Raw genomic sequence first — 25235 nt, forward strand, 5'->3', positions numbered from 1 at the left:
TTCTCCTCCTTCTCGGTCTTCTTCCCAATCCCCTTAACCGTCTCCCCTAGGAGGGCCCCTGACCCATCCCCTAGCACAAACCCATGCCTCAGGGTTTACCTCTGGAAGGGACCCACCTCAGGTAGTTTCTTTCTTGCAGACCTTATCAGAGCTTTTGGCACGCTACAGAGAAGGATGATGTTCTAAGAGGGAGGAAAAGTAGCCAGTGTCTTGCAAACTCTTTCCGCCCCAATTAACAAAAGCGGTGGGCTAATTGTAACCCCTTTTATTACAACCCCCTGCCTGAGCTGGTGTCTTCACTGGGCTCCCCGGAGGCTGCCTGAACTGGAACAGAGGTCCAAGAGATGGCTCAAGGGCCCACAGAAGTTCAGCGGGCTCTCCCGCACCCCACTAAATGGGCCCTGGGACTGTTGCCGAGGGCGGTGAAGGGCGTGGGGGCGGGGGGTAGGTGAATGTGACCAAAGAAGTCAGGAAGCCTCATTCCAAAGAATTGTAAAATTTATTGTATAAGTATTGCAGCTTTTCAGAAAGTCATCATTGCCACTAATGATTATTGATACACAAGAAGCGATTTCATCAGGCCTGTGGATTGGCATCCAAATACAGAGTCTCACGTGGCAGCAACGTGGGCGCCGCACCCAGCGTGCCACGGGGAATTTACATGAGTTTAACTTGAACAGAACTCGGGAAACAGGGCTGCAAAGGAGAGCGGTTTCAACGCCAAGAACGCAACGTAAAAGCGTGCCATCAGCACACCGCCGTGGAGTCGGGCAGGCAAACGAGAAGGCGTGTCCTTCTGGGCTCTATAGTACAGCAAAATTCGAAGCGCGGCTTCCAGGACAAACAAAACAAAACAAAACGACACGACACGTGTAGTTTTCCTGATCGCTGGGATGTCGTATGGATCTGGAAGCTTTGTGGGCACGTAGGGAACAATTTCTGAAACATACCATTCACAGAGGAGACAAGGACAGGGGACAGACTCGGTTCTGGCCCTGGCCTGGTGTTCACTAGACGTGGGGGGCGAGGGGAGTCTTGGCTCCTTGCAAAGAACACTTTGTGGGGGACACGGGTGGCTCTTAGGGCCCCTGCCAAGTCGGCCTGCGGAGACCCGGGCTTTATGGGGGGGGGGGGGGGGGGGAATGCTCTTCCTCGGGAGGAAATGTGGTTGAGAAGCAGGGAAACGAGGACAAGAGAAAGCCCCACCCGGTCCCCCTCCAACCAGCCACTGCCGAGGACCCCAAACTTTTTACTGGCAAAAGGGGGCCTCCCGAGGGGTGCTCAGAGCCTTTTCAGCGACAAGGGCATGGCGGCCAGCATCTGGAGGGAACGAGTGCACCCCCAGAGACCAAGAGCTTAGCGCTAGCAGTAGTTTCCAGAAACACCCCACCCCCCTCCGGGTTTCTCGGGATGCGCCCCGACTTTGCCCGGCCTCTCTGCCGGGAGCCTCTGCAAGGGGCCTGTGCTGGGCACGAAACCCCGGGGCCCTGCGGCCCAGCGGTCCCGGGATGTGATCGCGGAGACACGCTCTGCCCTCAAGCCCGCTGAGGTCAGGAGGCCACACTCCTGCTTCCTCCCACACAGACCACACCGCCAGGCAACAGGATCCACACCGAGACCGGGGCCACGCCTGGGCCCGACGTTGCCCGGGCAGACGAGGTCGGCGTCCGGGCTCACAACGCGCCCGGGAGTCGGCACAGGACTGGACCCAGTAGGTGACAAGAAGGAGGGGCAGGAGGGGGTCGCCTGGCTGGGCCAGGCGCCTCCACGGTGGAGGGCGGGCGGGACCGGGCACCGAGAGGGCTATGGGGGTGTTCGAGAAGCAGCCGCAGCCCTCTAGTGGAAAGGCCAGTCCCCGGGGGGGGTGACTGAGACACTGCCCAGGGATGCCCCCCAACCGGTGATGAGAGGACACTGCTTCCTCAGTAAGGCACTAGGGAGACTGACTCTTCACGGAAAGGAAAGATACAGCTTAAAAAATTTTAGTTTAGTTTTGTTTTTTTTTTAAATCTATAAACGTGTCCCTGTACCTTTTAGGACAAATTACACCGAGTTCTCAGCACGACTTGTGAAAAGCATCCTCTCTGAGAGAGGAGCAAAGTTTAGGCCGAGGACCCCACGGAGAGGCAGCTTTTTACTGTCAAAGTACAAGAACCTTCTGCCAGGCTGGTCAGCAGCGAACGCCCAGAGTCCGCGTTTATCTGTTGGTCACCACGCTCTTAAAATGTGTATATAAATAGAGTTCAAATGGTCAGAACTTCAAAACTGTTCTCAGGTGTTTAAGTAATAAAAAAGTTGCTTAGAAACGAGTTATTGCCCATATGCCTTCTCTTGTGTTAGTCTGACAGTTAGCATTCTTCCAGAAGGAAAAGACAGCTCGGGGAGGAAGGGACTGGGGGGGGGGGGGGGGCGGGTCACCCCCTGGAATGTGAACCAGTAGATCCCAAGGGGCGCCCCCGGGGCGCCCCCCCCCCCCCACCGCTGGCCGGCCTGCCACTGTCACACACGTGTGCCCACTCCCGCGCCCTCGCCTGCACAGCGCCACCAAGGGATCCTGCCAGCCCGAAATCCACTCGGCAAAATCCTGGCAAACGAGACTCGTATCTGATACAGATGCTGGGAAAACACAGACACACGAACACGCCAAACACGACTGTTTCCACGGGGAGAGGAATGGACGTGTGGGAGAGGAGGTAAAGAATTCAATTCTGATTTGAAAACATAAAGCACAGGTTTACACCGGTTTCCCCGTTGTTGGTGCGGTTTTTCTTCGCTTTAACCCTTTGTCGTGTCCCGGGAGACACCTGCGCGTGTCACTTTTTCTCTCTGGTGTCCTGTTTGTTCGGTGAGAACTGCTACGTAAGGAGAAAGCCAGGGATGAGGTCGGATTCCTCGGGGGCCTTTCCAACCTGCCGGTGGCCTCCACCAGCCTCAGCTGAGAAGTCCTGGACCCGCCGGATCGTCCGCACAGAAAGCAGCCACCCCAACCTCTCCGGCGGGTCCCGGCAACGTGCTCCGGGAGCGGCAGCGGCGGCAAAGGGGGCGCCTCGGCCCCTTCCTGGGGGGAGGGGGAGGGGGCTCATGCTTAAAAAACAGGAGGAAAAACTACGATCCTTCAGGAACAGTTTATTTTCATCTGGGGAAAGGCAGAGCCACCACCCGGGCACTGGGTGACCGATTTCCCCCATCTCGTCTGCCATCCAAAGGCTGTGCCGGCCCGGAGGGGGAAATGCGTCTCCTTCGGTGGGGAATGTATGAGGCGGTAACAACCGATCGCTAGACAGAAGCTTCCACTTACGCAGGAAGAGCGCCCCCTCCGGAAGCCTCCCCCAACTCCGTGCAGAGCCCGCCCTCTGCCAGCCGGCCGGCCGCTGCCAAATTCCGCCGCTTCTCCCTTAAAAGTCTCGACACACACGATAGAAGTTTCCATCAAACAAGCACTGACATAGTTATATTAAAAAATAGTGCAAAAGCTCAACATTTATATAAATAACTCTAAACCCCTGCTTTGTAGTTTTTTTTTTCTCTTCTTCTTCTTCTTCTTTACAAGGTAATACACGCTTTCTGACCTGGCACTCAAAAATTGCCATTTTTTTTTTTTCTCTTCTAGTTCAGAAAACAACTTTTTTTTTTTTTTAATAGGCCTCTTCTAATACAAAAATACTCCTGCCCTCACAATACAGTTTCTCTTAGTTTATATATATTTATATATATAATATTGCAGATCTTTAAACAAAGGTTTTGTGCAAATAGGTCTTTAAAGTTAAGTGAAATCATCATAAACAAACGAAAGGAAATAAGCATTCACGCACGCAGCTCAACTAGGAACAGAAAAGACTAGGGTAGGTTTTTTTTTTTTTCTTTTTTCTCTTTTGCCTTCAAGACACAGCTCGACAAAGAAACGTGGTTGGTTTTTTTTTTTTTGTTTGTTTTGTTTTGTTTTTTGCAAGCTTTCTTAGCTTGTGCATTCAGACCAGACAGAACATGTAAATATTTATACACAGAGAGAGGGGGAAAGGATGGATACGCGCCACATTTTCTGGGTGCCGCTCGGTCCTCCTCTGTCTTCTGGTTTCGGAAGTGCGGAGTGTTTTGCCTTTCTTTTTTTTTCCTATACTCACTGCTGCCCGGCCCCGGCCCCGGGATTCCTAGAGAGGGTGTCCTTTCTGTTTATCTTTCTCTTTGCTCCAGGCGGGTGAGCTCTCCAGGGGGGCGAGGTGTGCGTGGGGGAGCCGGGTCCCCTCCAGCAAGGAGGGCGGCCCGCTGCTCTGCTGGTGCTGGAACGAGGGGGACCCGGGGTAGTGCCCGATGACCTCGCTGTAGGTGGGGGGCGGCCCCTCCATGCGCCCACCGCCCCCGTAGCACGTGGCGCTGATGCCCGAGTTACTGCTGGGGGGGCAGGGGCCGCCCAACATGGCACTGTCCATCAGGTCGCTGTCGAATATGGTTCTGTTCGGGGGCGCGCGCACGGACTCGCGGTTCAGCTCCAGCTGCTGCTCGGGGTCTCGCAGCTGGAGGGTGCAGGGGCCCTGGTAGGGCGGGGGCTCCTCCCCGTCCGACAGCGAGATGGTGGGCGGCAGGTCGATCTCGTGCTGCAGGTACGGGTAGGTGGGCTGGAAGCGGAGGCAGCGGTCCCGCTGGGTGAAGGGGGGCACGGCCAGGCGGTCGGTGGGCCTCGGAGGTGCATAGACCTGCGGCTGGAAGGAGGAGGGGGGGAGCGGAGCGGAGTGAGGGTTCCTCCGCGCCCCCGAAGCAGGACCCGAGGCGCGGGGCCCTGCTCTCCGGGGGACGGGACGGCAGGTGGCGGCGCCCAGCGCGCGGAGTCCGGCGGCGCACTGACGCCGGGGCCCCCCCGGGCTGGGAGCATCATCCCAGGGCTGAAATCGGGGCAACTTTTGTCCGCGCGTGTTGCAGATGCTGTGGACCACTCCCTGCGGGTAGAGCGTTATGTCCCGGCTTGGGTGATCCCAGCAGCCGCGGACGACGACTCTTTGGAAAAGGGCAGAGGTGTGGGCCAGCAGCCACGCCGTTCCGGCCAAGGGAGGCGCCCCTGGCTTGGAAAGGGGGACCTGCTGGGAGGATGGCCTTCAGGCGTCCACAACAGCAGCCTTGGGGGACAGGCGGGGGGGGGGGGGGGGGGGGTGGCAGCACAGGGTCTCACCTCTGGGATTCCGTTGCCCGACACGGTGCTCTCCGAGGGCCAGAGGCATCCTTCCTGTGCGGGGAGGAGAGGGGCGGGGTCAGCAGGATGAACAGAGGGGAGAGAGCAAACGGGTCGACTGGCTTTGACCCTGCGATCTTGCATGTGCCATCAGATGCAGCACCCGGCCACGGCTCCCCATCTGCACCCTGGGCCCTGGGCGGTTCCGGCAGTAACCAAACGGCCTTCGGTGACCACATGAAGCGGCGAGGTCGCATGTCCGCTTGCACCCTAACACCTGGAACATTCTAGAGACTCCAATGAGTCTGCGCGGGGTGAGGGCTTTCCGGGTGGGACAGTTTTGAGAGCCGTAGAGCCCCCTCGTGGCCACGTGGGTAACTGCAAGCCTCGCGGCCACCCGCCTTGTCCCGACTGTCCCCCGAAAATTCACCCTCCACGCTCACGCTTTCCAAAAGCTACATCTAATTTGTGGGCCCCTCCTTCTCAGAACTCTCCAGCAGCTTTTCCCAGGCACCTTAGCACGAACCCAAGTTCTCTTGTGAAATGGCTGATAAGGAAGCGGGCCTCATCCAGCCCTCCTGGCCTCGACCACCACTTGCTTGCAGGGTGACCTCGGCAAGTTACTTAACTTCTGGAACTTTCGACGGGAGGAATATGCTTGGAGTGCCTGTGGCCCTGAGCGAGTATATGGAAGTGCTGGGGGCCACGCCCACCCACCATCTAGTGCAAAGCACATGCACCCACGGGCCTTGGCACTGGCCGCCCCACTGCGTGGTCAGGTCTGCAGACTTTCTCGAACACCACTGTCTCAAGAGCTCAGAGCCCGGAGAGCCTGTTGCCGATTCCGTGTCTCCCTCTCTCTCTGCCCCTCCCTCCCTCGCTTGCACCCACGGAGCTGCTCTGTCACCAAATCGTGATCCGGTCGGTCAGCGACGGTGGAACGAGGCACCGCTTCTTGCCAAAGGGGTAAGTGCCACCTCATGAAGCCCGCGGCTTCTGCACACGGGCCCATGCCCTCCACCCGACCCGGGGACAGGCTGCATGGGAGTGGGGGACAGCTGGCCACGTGCGGTTTCAGGTCAGGGGGAGAGACCCAAGGGTCAGGGAAGGGGGACCCCGTACCAGGAGGCAAACCCAGCCAATGCTGGTCACATGATGCTAGACAGCCCTGAGCCTGGGGGCGGGGGGAGGGATGTCTTGTTAGAATTTTACAGCTTTCTCTAGGCGTAACTGATAGATAATAAACTGCGCATATCCAGGGTATACAATTTGGCTAAGTTTTGGCATGTGTATATACCAGAGACCCATCTCTACCATCGAAATAACATTATCACCCCCAAAGTTTCCTTGGGGGCACGTTTTCCTGAGGGGCCCCACCTAAGACATTCTCACCCACCGGCTGGGGCTGGAGCAGGAATTGGAGGGGGCGGGGAGGCCGAGGCTTGCAGTTACCGACATGGCCACTAGGGGGCTCTATGGCTCTCAAAACCGTCCCACCAGGAAAGCACTCAGCCCGCACACAGACTCATTGGAGTCTCTCTCTAGTATGTTCCAGGTGTTAGGATGCAAGCAGACATACGACCTTGCCCCTTCATGTGGTCACCGAAGGCCGTTTTGTTACTGATATCAGTAACGTATCAGTCACTGCCTTGGTGGCAGAAACTGCACTAAGCACTCTCCTGGGCACCTGGGCGGCTCAGTCAGTTAAGCATCCGACTCAATTTTGGCTCCGGTCCTGACCTCACAGTTCGTGAGTTCGAGCCCCGCATCAAACTGTCAGTGCGGAGCCTGCTTGGGATTCTGTCTCCCTATCTCTCTGCCCGCAACCCCCCCCCCCCCCCCCCGCCCCGCCATGGTCTCTCAAAAATAAATAAATAAAGCACTATCTCATTTCTCCCGACAAACCTACAAGGCAGGCTGAGGTCGGCTAGCCGAGCTGAGTAGGCCTAGCTGGTAAAAGGCAGTGCTAGGATCCAAACCCTGACCTGCCTGCCTCCGGAGCCACCCGGGCTCAGGCTGGTCCTGGCAGGCTCCGCAGCCCCCCGTCGGGCCACTGGCACAGTCCATATGTGCCAGGAAGCAGATGGGGACATCTACCTGCTCCTCAGTAGGGTCAGGAGTCCCGGGGCGTGATGCACGCAGCCAAGGATGAAATGTGACCCAGATAAACTCCTGCCTAAAACCCTCCTACGAGTCCCTCTGTCCCAGGCTCTGCATGACGTGGCCGCCCAGGACCTCTGCCCACCACTCCCCCGACTCCCAGCCCTAGCACAGGGAGTACGTACCCGGCTGCACAGTGGCACCACCCAGCACCTGTCGCTGCCCCAGGAGCCCCACCACAGACTCCCAAATCACCCACCAGCCTCATCACCTGACCGCCTCCAGCTTGTGCACCTAGGAGTCATTTCCTCCTCCAGGGAGCCTCCCAGGAACCACCCACCACCCCCCTCCCCCCGCTCCACTGCCTCCCTGGCTCCCATAGCAACTCAGCCCCTCTAGCAGCCTGGCCCATTTGTATGGTGATCAAATGTCCAGCTGGCTGCACTGGCCCTGATCAGAAGCCTTGTGCCCACAGAAGCCATGTGGGAGGCAGGAGCCCCACGCCAGGGCTGATCTGGGGACAAAGAGAACAAAGGGTTGCCCCATCCAAAGCCCTGGCTGAGCCCTAGTCTGAATGCATCCCTGCCCCACGCTGAGCAGGCCCTGTGCACAAACCATCTTCCGGGGGTGGGGGCTACGGGTGAAGTGACCATCGCTGTTCACGTTACATAAACTTTGCGGGAACAATGAAGGCCGCTAAGGAGAGGAATTCAAAGCGGGGAATGTTTGTCCAAAGCGGTGTCTGAAAGCAAAGTTCAGAGACCCGGGAGCAGCTCAGAAATGAAAACAGGACGCTTCCTGGGTGGGGCCTGGCTGCACCTGTCCACCTGCTCAAAGGTGCCCGGGTGGGACGGTACCTGCCTTCACAGGTAACATTCCCCTCACCTGCCAACCCCAGCGCAAGACCCTTCAGACCCACAGTCGGTGCCACCGTGGTGGCTGGATCATCACTGTTGTTACCATTATGCGCTAGACCCTGGCTTGCCTGGGATCAGCACAAGGAAGTGACATTCTGGGGCCACAGGCTTACCTAAATGTGGGCCTCATTCAAGCGAATGAAACGGGCTCACCCTGAAAAGGACCCGAGGCAGGACAGCCACGCCAGGGGTAGGGCCAGCCCCAGGCTGACAGTGGCCAGGTTTGGGCCCCTGTGGGAGGTCACGGGGCCCTGAGACTCCTCTGACTCGCCCTGTCTGGCGGGGGGTCCCCAAGGGAGCTGCCACACTCAGTTCAGGACTAACAAAGCTCTGTGTTTACCCCGCCAGGCAGCCCCAGGGGTCCATGCAGGTGGCTGGGTAGATGGGGGTGGCGACTCTCCTTTGGCTTCGGGTGTCCAGGAACTGGGGCCCGAATCTTCACCTCTGTCTGGGCACAAAGTCCCAGGTGCTACCCACAGGGCGGTCTCCCCGCCCCCGGTGGCAGCAGGGATCCCTCCCACCGGAACCTGTGTCATTTCCCCAGCTCTCTGGGCAAACGTCATCCTCCCCGTGACTGTACCTATGGGGCAGGCTGCAGAAAGGCTAGCTCCACCCGTCTGAGGGAGACTGAGGCTCAGAGGGGCCCAGGTGGCCCACCCTGGGCACCACCCCCCCCCCCCCCCCAGCTAGTGCCTTCTCGTTTGTTCCAAGTGCCCTCCCTTGCCCCAGCATCCGAGGGAGGACAAACGGGCCTGGGCTCTTCAAACCGCCACTTACAGGCTGAGAGGCTTCAGGCAAATGCTCCCACCTCTGCGGGCCCCAGGGTCCCCCCCACGGAGTGGGGTTTCCAGGCTGCCGCGGGCGGGAAAGCACCGGGCGCAGGGGAGGCAGGTGCGTGCTCGCCACAGTGCAGCTGGCAACGCCGTCACTCGGGCAACAGTCACAGCAAACAGACACAGGTGAGCCCGGGCCTTAGCCGCAGAGGATTCCTTCAGAGCAGCAGCCCGGGTGCCCCCCCCGGACACGCCGAGCCTCAGGTCTGGGGCGCGCGGTGTTCCCGTCAGAGGGACCAAGGGGGTGGATCTCCTTGCCCCGTCTACCTATGGACGTGCTGCGGCGGCAGCCGGATGCAGGAGGAGATGCCTGACCCTGCCGGGGACAGGCCTGCCAGCTACCCCTGGCTCGGCCCCACCGCCAACCGCAGGCGCCCCCCAGAACCGGGAGACCGGGTTGTTCCATGGCTGTCCTCACGGGCTCAGAGATGTGCTCGGGCGCATAGCCCCAGGCCACCCACGTGCCACCTTCTCCCTGCAAATCCCAGCCTGTCCATCAGGCCAGGCCGCCCGCTTCTGCCCAGGTTGTGAAATCACACATCGCACGCACGGGGACAGACATACTTGGGGGTGAACCCGGCAGTCCCTTCAGCCCGCCTGCTGAAGAGCGGCCAGCGGGCAGGGCACAGTTGAGCCCCGCAGGTGCAGGGGGCCAGGCGGCCCTGGATGCTCAGAGCCGCAGAAGGGCCAAGTTCCGGGCCTGCAGGGCACCCCCCACGTTGTGGAGTCGAAGGGATACTGGTGGGGCTTCCAGAATGCCCCGTGATGCTCGTAATCCTAACGTCAGGTCAAAACGCCGTATTCTGTGAACGGCCGGGACCCCTCCAGAGCAGCGTTCGTCCTCGCCTTCCGGGACCATCGTCACTCTCCTCCTTCAGAGCTCGGCCTAAGAGGCTCGTCCTGACTCTCCTGGCCCAAACACGCCACGCTGGGATCCTTGGGGACAGTCACTCCGGCTTCCTTCCGAGCGCCCCTCAGTATCATCTGATTTAGGTGTCCCTGTCTGTGTGGATCCAGCCACCAGGCAGCAACCACAGGGGCTTGTCCACAGCCATTCCCCCCCCCCCCGCCCCGCCAGTGTCTGGGAGGTTCTAGGCCCTCTGCTCCGTAGGCGTCTGTGCAGTGAATGCATGAATGGGTGGGTGGGCGACGGAGTGGACGGGAGTGTCTGGGCCGCCCTGAGCCCCGACTCCTCTGCAGAGCGGCGTGAGCCCCGCTCACGGTAAACGGCAGCCCCATCTCAGGAATCGGGACTGGTCCGAGGGCGCGCGGCCAGGACCAGTGGAGCTGGGAAGGCCCTTTCCAGGGTGACCTGTTGTCCCCAAGACACCGAGCCCCCGGCCCAGACGCCTGCAGGGTACAGAAGAGAGGGAAGGGCCGCCTCCCTTCTGTCTGGGCTAAGGCGGCAGGACCGCGGGCGCCTTCCCCACCAGCCCGTCCCTTCCGGCCTCGGCCTGTACCCCGAACGCCCTCCTCCATCGCCTGCCCAGCAGTGTCCCCTGTGGCCGCCGACTGCCCCCTCCCGTTCCTGTGAGCGCACCCCGAGGCGGGACGCCAGACGCTTACCGAGGACAGGGCGTCTTCTCTCCTCCTGCCCTGGCCGTGCCGGCCGATGAAGGAGCGCGCCGACAGCTTGTAGTGGCTCAGCAGGCACGTGATCACCACCACCATCACCATCACCACCACCACGATGATGGTGATCTCAACGAACTCCAGTTCTGCTGCAGGACCAAGGGGGACACGTGAGCCCACGGGGACCCCGACGCCGGCCCAGCCCTTCCGAGGGGACCCGACGCCGGCCCAGCCCTTCCGAGGGGACCCCGACGCCGGCCCAGCCCTTCCGAGGGGACCCCGACGCCGGCCCAGCCCTTCCGAGGGGACCCCGACGCCGGCCCAGCCCTTCCGAGGGGACCCCAACGCAGGCCCGGGGCTGGGGGCCCAGCCCTTCCGAGCATTCACGCACCTCCCTGCAACACCCCAACATTCACACACACACACACCCTCCCCACTGCACACTCACACGCACACATACACACGTGCACCCACACAGGCACGTCTATCCCAAGCACACCCCACCCTGGACGGGACAGGAATGTGTGAGAAGACCCGACCCCCCGGCCCCCCCAGCTCTTGGGAGAGAGGCCTCAGAAAAACCACATCCAGTGTTGTTTTGTTTTTCCCCTCGAAGGCGGAAAAACCCTCAAGTACTGGAAAAGGAAGGAGGTTATTTTGATCCTGCCAGAGCCGGGGCGGTTTCTGCTGACTCAAGCGGGTCCGAGTCGAGGCGGCTCGGCAGCTGGCCGTGCCGGGTGCAAGCAGAGCCCCCAGCAACGGGCGGGATGCCAGCGCCGGTCGAGCCGGCGACCCGGGTGGTGACGGGTGGTGACACGGCAGGCGAGGGACAGCTCCGGGGCCCAGCTGGGCCGGCCTCCTCCAGCCCACGGCCGCCCACTGGGGGGCAGAGCACCCTGACGCCCGGCGCTAACAAGCGATTCGCTGAGGGCTCCCCAGGGCACAGGTTCAAGCTCAGGGCCACTGACTCAGCTCTCCCACCTCCGAGACAAACTGACGCTGGAGGCGTGGGGGCGGGTGGCAGGTGGGAAGCGGGAAGCAACAGGCAGCAGGAGGTGCCCCGGGGCAAGGGCTCTGGGCCCACCCAGACTCCAGCCCTGCGGAGGCCACTCCTTCCTGCCTCAGTTTCCCTGCGGCTTCCAGCAGGAAAGCGATGCGTCCTAGGTGGGAACGTTACTGTTTACAGAACACTGGGCGCTTCTCCACACAGAACCCCAGCCCCCAACACCCTCTCCAAAGCCCTGGCCACCCCCTTCCTCCCACGCAGGCTCTCCAGGACACCCCCCTTCTCATGCTGCCTTACAGGGGTGCCCAGCTGCACCTACAATGCCTGCTGCTGTTATTAAGTCGAGGGAGCCTGCCCACCAGGGGACATGTGACAATTTCTGGGCACATCAGTGGCTGTCACAATTGGACGGGGGCCCCCTACATTGCATGGGGATGCCCCTCGACAAGGAAGGACGGGTCCACGCTCGGGCCGTGGCTCTGGTTCCCAGGCGGGGCTGCGTCCCATCGTGCCCTGGAGGGCCCAGGAGGGAGGACGAGCTGGCCAGGGACTTTAGGGAGACTGTCCCGAGTGCCCAGAAGGCTGGGGCCCTGCCCGGAAGATTAGGCAAGCCTGGAACCGGCGGAGGGTCACCCTCACTTTCCTGCTGGGATCCAGTAACCGTGGCCACACCTCCTGCCTCCCCAGACAGGCTGGTCGGGCCTCGGCAGCCTGTTCTGACTCCCTAAGGGCAGGGTCCTGTCTATGAGGACCCAGGATAAAGCCGCCCATTCAGGGAACATACAGGCTTGCTTTGTGCAACCCCCACGCCCTCCTTCCTCAGAGGGGCCTACAATTCCCCTCCCCCAGCCCGGTGCACTCTTCACCCTCGCTGGGACCACGGCGGTGGGTTCCCCTCTGCCCCCTCCCCCTGCCGTCTCCAGGGGCCCTGCCCATGCTGGCCCGAAGGAAGGGACGCGTGCCTCCGGTCTGCCTTTGTCCCAGGCCCTGGCCCTCCTCCTGGCGTTTTCCAGGCCCCAGAACGTTAAGGTGAGACAGCTTCCGAGGCAGGGCGGCCAGGGGACAGTGGATGAAGAGCCGGCAGGCCTGTGGGCGTGAACAAGCCCTCCACGGCTCTCCTGACCCCGCCAGGCCGGGCCAAAAGGGCAGGAGAACATAGTTCTGGAAGCTGGGGTCCAGAGTGAGACAATCAGCCCCAGAAATGAGCACAGGACTCCCAAAATCACCTACGTGAGCACCCTAGGCCTTTGCTGTCTCCCTAGGCCGCGACCCCAGCACGGCCGGGACCCCGGAAATCCACACGGGTGAGGAGAGGGAAAAACTCTCAGAAAAAAGAGAAGCCGTGACTGATTACATTCTGGAAGCCAAAGGCCTGGGTCTAGGCTCAGAAGAGGAGAGAGACTCCTAAGGGTTCCTAAGCTCTGTTACAGGTCCGTCAGGGTCCCTAGGCTCCAGTGTGACCCTGGACCTCACCTAGGAGTCCATCCCAGCCCCCGACGTAAAAGGAGGCTAAGGGCACCTGGGGGCAGCACTGTGCACGGACAATGTGCTCAGCACTCCGGGAGCCGCTCCCTCAGGACCATGATTAACGGTGGGGGGGGGGCTCCCCACCGCCTCGGTAGAGCGAAACAAGGTATGCCCACAAGCCGGCAAAGAGAGGGTTAAGCAGGGCCGCTCTGGATGTTCCAGGCCAGGCCCAGGCCCGGCGGCACGAGCGGGTGGGGGCGCTCAGGGGTCCAGAAGAGGACCCGGCCAGCAGCTGGTTCGCACCAACCCCTAAGACAGAGCACCGACCGCTGGGCTGAGTGCTCTGGCCTTGGCAGTCCACACGCTTCCACTCGGGGGCCTCCTTCCAGGAGGCACCGCCTTCAGGGGACAGAGCCGCTTCTCCAGGAAACGCACCAGGACAGCACCTGCTGGAGAGGCGGCAAACTGGAGACCACGTGCATCAACAGCCTCCCCCCTCCCCCCTCCCGGCAAAGGAACAGCTGCACGCGGCTGCCTTCTTTGCACAGGCCTGCGCCCTCTGCTTGGCCCCAAGCACCGCTCTGGGTGATATCACCTGCCGGGCCCCGGGGCTCAGGGGGGTGGCCTGGGCTCTGGCACCCCGACTTCCCTCTCCCGCTCGCAGGCAGGCATGGTGACTGGAGCGTGGGCCCGCTCCCCCTAGCCGGGCACTACTCCTTGGAACCCCAGCCGTCCCAGAGGCCGGCGCCCGGGGCAGGCCGGCCCAGTGCGATCACACCTCTGCTCTCCCCAGAACCCAGAAACCATCTGTGAAGCTGCCCGGCCTTCGGCTGGCAGCACGTTCAAGAGGCTTGAAAGCACCGGGCAGACCGAAGCCTGCAGGGCGGGCAAGCTGGGGATTTCCAGCCCGGAGACAAGCCCAAGTCACCGACCTGCCTCAGATGGCGGGGACGGGGCCACAGCGATCCTGCCCCGTTTCCTCAATCTGACAGCTCTCCCCTTCAGCGGGGCCGTAGGCAAAGTGCCCAGCGTGGTGCACGCAGGGGCAGGTCCTACCCCTGCCCACCCCCTTCCCTGGCTTTCAAGTCTCCTGTGACCACAGGACCCACAGCCAAAGGCTGCTCGCGGACAAGGGCGGACAAGGAGCGGGAGGAGTGGGCGGGTCGGTCGATAGCCCCGGGTCACCATGGTCACTGCAGCCGTTATCATGACCCCAACAGCCGCGACGTCCACACGGAGCCCACCTCCCCTAAGTCTGTGAGGCGGGAGCCATCGCCACCGGCACTTTGCAGATGGGGACGCTGAGGCCCAGGGTGAAGGTGCACCCAGAAAGAGCAGGGCTGGGTCTGCAACCCAGAGCCTCCCTGAGAGTCCTGTTCTGAGAAGTTCTTAGTTTCCCCTCCCCACGCCCGGAGCACCTGGTCCTGCCTCCCTGCATCTGCCAGCTACACGCTGTGGGACCCCGGCCACGCAGGCCTCTGTGGAGTCCCCGTTACGACCCAGCGTGGGGGAAATGTAAGAGCTCAGCGGACTCCGCCGTCCCCACGTCCCAATTCCTGACACCCTCATTCAGGCGGATGCCCTCAAGACGCCGAGGTGCGTGCCTGGCTGGGGGGTGCCCCAGGGTTGGGGGTCTGGAGCGAGGTCGATCCAAATTGCTCACCCCGGCTGGCAGCTGGATGCAAGGCCATGAGGGACGTACAGACACTCGTCCCGCTTCTGCGCCGAGGGCACGGCTCCAACAGGAGCCTTCGGGAGAGAAACACGTTTCCCTCATCTCGTTCCGGGCATCAGGTCCGCTCACCGTGGGGAGGGCGGGGGAGCGGCTGTGCCATTTCTCTCCCTAATTTCTCCCTTGGGGTGGGCAATGGATGCCGTAGGCTCTCGGGGGTGGCCAAGCCCATCTTCGGCATGCAAAGTAAGGTCACTCTAATTTAATTTAGCGTCTTCTTTCCTGGCGAATAATTTCAAATTAACAGGCTCGTCTGCCTCATCGGAGCGGCCTGACCCTCCCTTTTGTCTTCTCCTCCGGAGACAGACACAGTCACTTTGAGATGTGTGCACGCCCATCTCTGGTCCTTTCCCAGCTGGCCCGACAGTAGAGAGAGGTGGCGTGTGCCCAGGGCCCCCCAAAATGCCAGGCACGGCCCACACGCTCAGAAGCGTCGCCTTACCGAGTCCTCACCTTCCTTCTGTGCAGCCGATACGAACATGCCCACCGCCCCCTGCACCTGCTCTGCGGACGAGGAAGAGGGGGCTGACGGAGGGGATGGCTGGCCGAAGACCACACCACCCACAGACCCAGGGCCGTTCCTTCCTCCCGGCCGTGCGGTCCATGCAGCCGGTATTCGTGGCGGGTGGCACCCGCCTCCCGCCCACGGTGGAGGAAAATCACAGGACGGTCAGGAAGGTCATCCCAGGCGCTCCGGGGGAGCTCTGGGCACCTCTCAGGGCACTGCGGAGAGATACGAACGGCGACCGTCCCTCTGCTGTGGAACACGGAGCGCCAGCCAGGACAGGACCTCCCTCTCTGAATTCCCACAACAGCCCTGGGGGTGCAGCATGGGCCCAGAGAGCAGTCGTGAATCTAGGCCAAGCCCGATTCCCCTCTTCCCTGCGGTGGGGCCCTGGCAACCCGGGGAAGCCAGGAAGGACGCTCGCTCTCTCTCTCTCTCTCTCTCTCTCGGAATACGGCTTTTAAATGAAAATTAAATAAAACCGTGGCTTAAAAAGGAAGCCAACTATATTAAGGCAGTTATCAAACTCTCAACCAGATGCGTGATATGGAAAGAACACCCAGAATTATTTTTGTGACGCAAGGATAGTATCGCATTGAACAGGACCTGGCAGGTTTTCGACGTGATGCGAAATCCGCGGTTTCCACTGGTGACCACGCGGCAGGTGCTGCTGACGGCTCCGTGGTTCGGAGCCCGTGTTCCTGATCGGGTGGGTGAAGGTAAAAATGCAACGAGTTCTTCCGCCTCCGAGCTCACGGCCCCCTGTTCTTGGGGACGGAGCCTCGATCGGAACCAAGCTCAGGAGCCCGGGTTCCAACCCCCGTTCGGCCGGTTCCCAGCTGTCAATGGGGGGTGCGGGCCGGTGCAGAACTGTGCTAACACGCGCTATTCGCTATACGCGGGTATATACGTGTTCAGTAGGACGACGCACCTGCCCGGTGCAGGTAAGCGAGGGTGACTGTCCCCACGCGTTCGGTTAATCACCGGGGTTGGCCGTTGGGTACTGGAGCTCATTCTGTCTTTCCTGGGCTGGAGTCCACCCGGCTCCCGCCAGCCCACAGGAGGTTTCCAGACCAGACGACCCCCCACGGCCAACCCCCCCCCCTTGTGTCTGCTCCCAGCGGAGGGGGCAGCTGGTTTGCTTCCTGGTTAACAAGCAGCCCATGCAGGCGGCCCTGTCTGGCCTCCCGGCCGCACACCAAGGAATTAGGAATTGGCCCTGTCTGAAATTTATGAAAATCTAATCTTGTTAGACCTGCCTGGATGAGACCCACTGGGGCGGGCTTCATTGTCATTCAGCAGAGCCCCAGCCTGCCTGGGGTTCCAGCCACTTCATTACTGCCCCCCCCTCCCCCCACCCACCCCCTCCCTGCATTTGAATAAGAACCCGGCTCCCTCCCCACCTAGAATGTCAAATAGAATTGAACCAGACGTCAAAGGAATCACTTTCTGATCACTCCTGGTGCCATTTCAAACACCCCCCAACGGCACATTTATTTCTTAGGGCAAGACCATTTATACGGGGGGTGGGGGGTGGGGGTGGGAAATGAATCTGTCTTTCTTTGGAGGCTTGAGAGGTGGGCAGCAAATCTAGGCCAGTATTCTCATTTTTAAAAACAGACCGAACCGCTTACCGAGCGCTCACTCAGTGCCAAGCACACAGCTGGGCGACTGGCACCCGTTACCTGAACACGTAGCCCTGAGATACTGTCTGGCGTTGTCTGGGGAGCCTCAAGGAAGAAGCCACAGGCTGGCTGGCGAGGGGGCGGGGACTGAGGCTCTCCGCACCGCTGGTCACAGTAAGATCCCAGGGTACAGGTTAAGGACGCATCTGGCCCCAAGGCTCCCGGGTTCGAATCGTAGCTTTGCCGCTTACCACGACCCTGGCCAGGCACATGACTCTGTGTCCGCATCTAGGGAAAAAAAGAGGGGGAACCGCACCCCTCTTCACACGGTTGTGGTTACGAGCCGCACCGGCTAACCTGGAGCCAACATTTCCAGGAGGGAAGCCCTGGAACCAAGGCTTACAGGCTCTGGACATCGCCTGTCCGCCCTCCTCACACAGACCTGGGCTGGGGCTGTCCGAATCCGCAGCCAGCTGGCCACGGCTTCCCTAAGCGGGTCCCCACTGCCAGCGCTGTAGCTCAGGGACGGGATACATCGGGAGCGCTTCTGGACAGCGAAACGAACAAGCTCTCAAAACACGCAAGTATGCCCACCTGACCTTGCAAATCAACTTCTGGGCCTTTCTCTCCACATGTTCTTTCTCCTGGGACTCTCTCCCACTCGCCCACAGTGCTCTAACCACGTGTTCCGTAAAAGGGCCAAGCACAAGCCCCACCTCAGGGCCTTTGCACATGCCCTTATTTCTGCCTGGAATGATCGTCCCCAAGTACACATGCTTGCTCCCTTCCTTCCGGTCTCTGTGGCAGTGCCCCTTCCTCAAGAAGCATCCCCGAGCACCGTGCCTGGAACAGGGCTCTGCCCCAAGCCCGAGGACCCTGTGCCCCGTGCCGGCTTTCCTCTTCACTGAAGCACTACTCCGTAGTGCTAACGTGACCTGTCTAACCATTTATTCCCTGCCTCTCCCTACTAGAATGCCCGTGTCACCAAAGGTGACTTTTTGCTTATTGTGCGTCCCCCGCACCCGGACCAGCACCTTCCCCTGACAGCACGTGCATGAAGCATGCTGAATAAATGGCCACATTTCTTCTCGCGTGCGCAGATGAGGGTCCAGAGGGGGCACTGCCGGTTTGCACCAGAGGGCTCAAATCCCCAGGAGCCACTTACACGTCCCCCAGAGGGGCCGACACAACCCAGAAGCCACAGCACTGGCACCAAAGACACCCCGAAGACAGAAAGAGAAGCCACCAGATAGGACGAGTCTGTTTTTGTTTAGAAGAAAACAAACGTGTGTGTGTGTGTCTGTGTGTGTATTTTTTAAGTGAATCTCAGGATGCACACCTATGTCTGTGGGTGACTGTGTCTGCACAGACCAGGGACCAGCGGGCCACCTGCAAACCCAAACTTCTAGGCAGAAGTCAGTGAGTAACAGCTGCGGGGTGGGGGGGGAGGGGTGGAGAGGATGCCCAGTAGGGAAGCGTGTGCAGGTGTGCGTGTGCCTGTGACCGAAAGGGAGAGAGAGAGGAGAGGAGAGGAGAGGAGAGGAGAGAGAGAGAGAGAGAGAGAGAGAGAGAGAGAGTCAGCCAGGCAGATGAGGGAAGGCTAGAAACGGCCTCCAGGCAGAGGGGAAGGCAGGTGTCCCGACCACCTCTCTTGTCCTGTTTGTTCCACAGCAGTTCGGATGCCGAGATGCCAAGAGGACACGACACCCTCCTTCGTGGATTGGACACACTCCATGCTGTGCGTGTGTCTCCTTCTAACTGCTAAGACGCCCTGTCCTAGCGCATGAAGGGTCACTCTGGCTAGTGGGTAAAATGCCTTTTACACCCTGGGGGTAGCAGGGTGCGGAGGCTCATTCGTTTCTGGGGCTTCACCCACACGTCCTGAGGTCACCTTCGGGGGTGGCCTCGGAGAGGCTGCAGCTGCCCCGTAGGTGAGCTCAGGGCTGGAAGCGTGAGTGGGACCAGCACGGCAAGCTGAGGCCCCAGGGACAGCACAGCCTCGGGACCCAACGCCCCTTCCCTCGGGAAAGACAAAAGCCGAGCCTTCTCTCTCTCTTGCTATTATCCAAATGGAAAGAACTAATGAGATTTTTTTTCCTTTCTATTGTTACTGACATCGAACTTCTTTAAACACCCGCTGTCAGCAAAATATCAATCACCGTTGGAGAGTTATTGGCAGCACGGAGTAAATTCACAGTGAAGAGAACCGTTCCTGCCAATGGTCACATTGGAGGTGCCACGGAAAGTTCTTTAAAATAAATCACAGGCATTTCGTTAATTGAGGAGAACAGGGAACAAATGGGGAGTGGGTCGCATGGGTGAACCTGTCGGCCGGTGGCAGGGCCGACGGCCATCATCTTCTGGGAGGGCATTTTGGTGCCTGGGTGGCTCAATCGGTTAAGTAAGCGTCCTGCTTCGGCTCAGGTCGTGATCTGGCGGTTCGTGAGTTTGAGCCCCGCGTCGGGCTCTCTTCTCTCAGCACAGCTGAATCCTCGGTTTCCTTCTCTCTCTGCCCCTCCCCTGCTCGTCCCCCCCGCCCCCCCCGATTTCAAATAAAAACTTAGAACAATCAGAGGTCATCCAAATCCCCCTAAAGAAAGCCTGGAACGTGGCATCATGCTGTCCAATGGGGCCGCTCAAAAGGTACATACGACTACCCCGGGTTTCATCACCGACTTTTTGAGCCGGGTCGTTCTCTAATGTGGGGGCCGTCCTGGGCGTCACAGCATGCTGGCGGCTTCCCCAGCCTGGACCCACTGGATGCCAGGAGCACCCTTGCCCCCAAGTCGTGACAAGTAAACATGTCTCCTGACGTGGCCCAGTGTCCCCTCGGGGGGCAGAACTGGCCCCCGCTGAGAACTACTGGTCGAGGCCTGACGTTGGACGGAGGTTAGCAATTATTCTCGAGCAGAAAGAGTGAAAACTTGTTAGCACGACTACTTCTGGAAGAGGGGGCCGGTGCCTCTTACCTTCTGTCTTTCTGTGCTGTCTGCGTTTTCACGGCAAACCTCGGTAGCTTTAATTCTTGAAACCTTTACGGAAACAATTCGGGCACGTGTGTGTGCTTGTGTGTGTGTTTCCGAGTGTGGCCGACAAGGCCACTCGTGAGGCCCCTGTGCTCCTCGAAAACCACAGATGTTTCTCTGATTTACCGATTTTCAAGAGCCTGGTGTTTCCCGACAGGAGCTGGGACGCCAGCCCCCCGGGGGGGGGGGGGGGGGTGAGCCCAGGCTCCCTTTCCAAGCCTCTTGGACCACCAGCGCCACTCGGGAACGGCAGCCACAATGCGAGTCGTATAAAGCCACTTGTCCACGCTCTTCAGTCACTGTGACGAGGGCCTCGTGCTGGAGAGCCTCCGAGGATCCATCCGACGCGGCCTCGGGGCTGCCCCGGGCGGCCTCCTCCTTGCAGGACTGAGGGGGGCCCAGCTATTGTGGGGCTCACCCAGGGCCAGGGAGGGAGACAGCCTGATGGCCAAGGTCAAGCCCAGCCCTGGCTGCCCCAGAGCAATGGACTATGATGCCAAGTCCAGGCCACTGTCATGTGGGACTCCCGGCTCCAAGGGACAGACTGCCCCCCCCCCCGGTTTCTCCCTAGTGTCTGGGCCCCCACAGGTGCTCAGGCAGCAAGACAACTAGCAGCCAAGCACCAAGGAGCCAGGCAGGGGCTCCAGGTGTCGACCCAGATGCATCACACACGTCTCTGGGCTCTTTCCCCCACCTCCCGACCTCACCGGCACGTGGGACCTCACCGGCGGAACCGACCCGAGGACTGAATCCCCCGGAAACACGGCTCCTGTGGCGTCAGGCTCAGAGCAGACCCTGCAGGGGACAGGGCCGCAGAGCCCACACTTGTCAGCAGCTTTCCCAAATCCTCTGTTTGGATCAGACGGGGCGGGGAAGCCTCAGGCTCCGGACTGAATGACCGTGCCCCCCACCCCTTTGCCCATGCTGAAGCCTTAACTCCCAGCGTGGCTGTATTTGGAGAGGAGTCTCTAAGGAAGTAAGGAAGGTTGAAGGAAGTCAGAAGGGTGGGGCCTCGAGCTTATAGGATCGGTGTCCGTATAAGGAGAGACGCCGGGGGCACGTGGGTGGCTCAATGGGCTCAGGTCACGATCTCACGGTTTGTGGGTTCGAGCCCCGCGTCGGGCTCTGTGCTGACAGCTCGGAGCCTGGAGCCTGCTTCGGATTCTGGGTCCCCCCCCCCCCTGCCCCTCCCCCACTCATGCTCTGTCTCTCCCTGTCTCAGCAATAAATAAACATTAAAAAAAAATTAAAACACAAAACAGAAGAGGTGCAGGAAAGCTCACTTTCTCTGCACCCACACATCGAGGAGGCCATGTGATGGCTCAGGGAAGGTGACCGTCTACCAGCCAGGAAGAGAGAGCTCCCCCCAGAAACTGAATCTGCCGGCACCTTGAACTTGGACTTCCAGCCTCCAGAACTGAAAGAAAATAAATTTCTCTTCCTCAAGCCTCCAGGCTGCGGTGTTTCCCAGCTGACTATGATACCTGGCCCAGGGAGAGCAGCTGCGTGTAAGGAATTCAGCCACCGGTTGTGAAGGGCACGACCCTGGGAGACACAGATGCACCCCACCACTTCCTGTGCACCTGCTGTGTGCCCGGCCCGGCCACAGAGCTGAGGCTTTCCAGGGCAGTGAGTCACCTGAAACCCTACCCTGATTTGTCCCTTCTGTGGCAGAACGAGTCAAATCTGTGCTCCCGGAAACCTGGCCGGGTTTGTTTGTGGGACAGGCGAACGACGATCTGAAATCTAAGGCCCTTCGAACCGCGAGCAGACGCCAGCACGTCCTCTGTGGTCTCCCTGAACCTTCCCCGCAGCTCTCCGGGACGGCCCTGCTCCTGCGTCCCCATTTTAGGGACACGGAATCTGAGGCTGGGAGATACAGAACAACACGGCCAGGTCACACAGGTGCAGGCAGCAGGGCCTGGGACACGGGGACTGGTATCTGAACCACGGTTCTCGCGCCAGAGTGGACAGGAAGCTCGGCAAACGAGCCACATCGACAACCCCCCCCCCCCCCGAAAGCCCCGACGGCTAACTTGCCACGAGCCTCCGCTCATCTCTGAGAAGGAGGGGCGAGGCGGCAGAGACCGGAGTAGGTCACACAAGTGCCACCTTGCCGGTCGCTGGAAGGATCCCTTGCGACGAAGCATTCCTTGCGGCCAGACTGTCTCACAGCCTCGTGGGGAGGATCCAGGAAACAAGGCTGGACACACGGGCAGCGGGCCACGCGTGGACCCCCAGGCTGGGCAGGGTCCGGGACAGGGGGGAGCACAGGTGGGGAGAGTGGCATCCCGGCTGGAGCAGCCCCACCCACGCCCTCAGCCCGTGGGAAAGTGAATGGCCCCTCTCCGCTTCTCTCTGAGGGTCCGGGAGTCTGGGGTGTCTGTGTATCTGTCTCCCATCTACGATCATCTGGGTGCTTGTGTCTCAGAGTATTTGTCTGTGTTTCTGGGTGTTTTCTGTGCATGTGTGTGTGTGAGAGAGAGAGAGAGAGAGAGAGAGAGAGAGAGAGAAGAGAGAGACTGTCTGGGGTCTAAATCTGCCAAATCTTTCCCTATGACTCTGCACGAGCGCTTCCTCTTTTCAGGTGACAGTCAAAACAAAGTCCCAGCGGGCAGTTACGAGCCTCCCAGACACCAGCCGCCTCTTCCGCTCCCCACCCCGTAGGCAAGGCTATTCCAGCCCTTAGTATCGTTGCCTTTTGAAACAGCATCTTCCAGAAGCAGAAACTCCCAACGGCTGGCAAGACCCAGGTTCTAACCAACTGTTCTCAGAAGGAAGGAGAGGCCCACAGAGGCGCCTTTTCTGCACGGAGACGGGGACGCGGCAGAGCCGTGGGAGGCGAGTGGTCCAGCTCTGGATTCAAATCCCGTATGTGTGGCCTCAAGCAGTCATCTGGCCCACCTGCCTTAGATTTTCCCCATCAGAAATAAAGATGGGTCCATAATGTGCAACTTTCCAGGACCGCGGAGACTAAGCGAGCTAGCAGAGGTATACTAAGTTCCCTCAACACTAGCGGGTACCCAGCAAGGGAACAGTAACTGGTGGCTATCGTTAGATTAAAAAAAAAAGTGGGCGGGCGCCTGGGTGGCTCAGTCAGTGGGGCGTCTGACTTCGGCTCAGGTCATGACCTCGCGGGGTTGAGTTCGAGCCCCGCGTCGGGCTCTGTGCTGACAGCTCGGGGCCTGGAGCCTGCTTCGGATTCTGTGTTTCCCCCGGCCCCCTCTCTCTCAGCTCCTCCCCCACTTGTGCTGTCTCTCTCTCTCTCAAAAAAAAAACAACAACAACAAAAAAAGAAAAAAACATTAAAGAAAAAAGTGGGCAACTCACATGACCAGGCAAGGCATCAGGGCTAAGAAGACGTCGGTGTTCATTTATTAAATGATCTGGAGCGGCTGATACTGAGCACGTAAATTGAATTTGTCTGATAACAGCTGGCGTGGAGACAAGGAGATGACAAACAGCAAGAGAAACCCACATGGAGCCCAAGGTCGGGCTGCAGACACCCAAGGGGGTGGCTGGCTGGGGTCCCGCCCTCGCAAGGCAGAGCTGGGGAAGACGTAGGGGGTCATCCCTCGAGGCTAAAGAGTTTACCTACATGTCCTCCCCTATCCTTGCCTCCCCCGTGGCACACGGATGCCCCCTACCCCGGTCTGTTCTGCACCCAGCAGACAGAGCGATTTTTTTTTTTAAACGTTTATTTATTTTTGAGGCAGAGAGAGACAGAGCATGAACGGGGGAGGGGCAGAGAGAGAGGGAGACACAGAATCTGAAGCAGGCTCCAGGCTCTGAGCCGTCAGCCCAGAGCCCGACGCGAGGCTCGAACCCGCGGACCGCGAGATCGTGACCTGAGCTGAAGTCGGACGCTTAACCGACTGAGCCACCCAGGCGCCCCCGGAACGATTTTTAGAAGCATCAACGGAATCACTGACTCATGCTCCAATTAAAACCCTACGAGGCCGTGCTCACTACACTCCAGCATGCTGGTCTCTTTCCTGTTCCCACCCCAGGACCTTTGCACACGCGGTTTTGCCCTGGGATCTTTGCATGGCTTTCCATGTTACCGCATCAAGGAGGCATCCCAGGTGCCCCGTTCCAAATACCTCTGGATCTGCTGGTGGCCCGCGTCGGCCACGAGGGGCAATGCAGTGTACTGACAGGGGTCCCCATGGGTTTTTCCGGGCTCTGTCTCATTCCGGCTCTCCGTGCCTCTGCCTCTTGATCTTCTGGGGTGAATGACAGCCCCACCTCACTGGCCTGTCTGAGGATCGAAAGGAACCCAGGACCCACGTGGCACGTGGGTAAGTGTTGGCTGCCATGACCGACTAACCTCCTTTAGGGACACGCTTGCCTGTTCGTTGCTGATTTCAAGTCACTAGCAAGGGAGCACCAAGAGAAGGTCCTAGCGGATCTTGTTCTCACGGCATCCCTGGTGGCTAATCCCTGCCTGGCACGGCCCACGACGAGCATCCCAGGCAGGAACGTGTTCACTCTCCCAGGATTCGCACCTCTCCCCGGAGGCCGGAGAAGACACGGGTGTTGACCAAAAACGAAGGGTCTCTCACAAAACTAAATACGTAACTACCGCGTGACCCAGCCGCGCTCCTGGGCTTCGATCCCAGAGAACGGAAAACTCGCGCTCACACGGACCCCTGCGCATGGCTGTTCACAGAAGCCTCCTTTGTGAGAGCCCCGAACTCCAAGGAACCCAGACGCTCGTCGACAGGCGACCCGTTAATCCGACTGTGGCACACCGCACCTTCCAGAACGCTACGCACGAGGAAAAGGCACCAACCGTGGACACACGAACAGCCTGGACGGATCCTCGGAGAGTTACCTGGGTGACAAAAGCCAGTCTCAAAAGGCTGCCCTCGAACGCTCCCATTTATAGAACATTTCCAAACTGACAAAATCAGAGAGGTGAACAGATTACAGGTTGCCGCCGGGGGGGGGGGGGGGGGGGGGGGGGGGGGGGGTTAGCGAAGGCGTGGGTGGGAGGTGGGCGTGGCCACAAGAGGGTGGCATGAGGGGGTCCTCGCGATGGGATCGTTTTGTGTCTGGACAGGCACGCGACAGAATTCCACAGAGCCGAACACGTACGTATGCACGCACGTGTGTGTGTACAAATGCACGCTCACCCAAGTGAGTGCCCATCAAGTGGGGGTGTGTGGGCGAGGTCGATGGCTCGTACCAAATGTTGGGTCTGCGGGAGGTGATACTTGTATTCCAGCTACGAAGGCCTCACCACTGGGGGAAGCAAGCTCTGTCTATTTCATCTGTCTGCAAATGTT

At 59.9% G+C, this 25235-nt stretch overlaps 1 protein-coding gene across 3 annotated transcripts in view; it reads right to left on the minus strand.

The window, feature by feature from the left end:
* Nucleotides 1-480: 480 nt before the first annotated feature.
* The window catches only part of PMEPA1 (prostate transmembrane protein, androgen induced 1), a 55751-nt gene continuing 30996 nt past the window's right edge, over nt 481-25235 (minus strand). For 2 of the 3 annotated variants that reach the window (XM_078443914.2, XM_060621071.3), the window contains exons 2-4: nt 10578-10732; nt 5162-5215; nt 481-4697 (exon numbers count right to left, since the gene is read on the minus strand). In XM_078443914.2, the coding sequence (XP_078300040.1) occupies nt 4149-4697; nt 5162-5215; nt 10578-10732 (758 nt within the window). In that variant the 3' untranslated portion in view covers nt 481-4148. The remainder of the gene's footprint in view (nt 4698-5161; nt 5216-10577; nt 10733-25235) is intronic. The other variant, XM_078443915.2, reaches the window with a different exon arrangement.

The sequence above is a fragment of the Panthera onca genome, chromosome A3, assembly GCF_046562875.1.
Source record: "Panthera onca isolate mPanOnc1 chromosome A3, mPanOnc1 haplotype 2, whole genome shotgun sequence".
NCBI classification, from domain to species: domain Eukaryota; kingdom Metazoa; phylum Chordata; class Mammalia; order Carnivora; family Felidae; genus Panthera; species Panthera onca.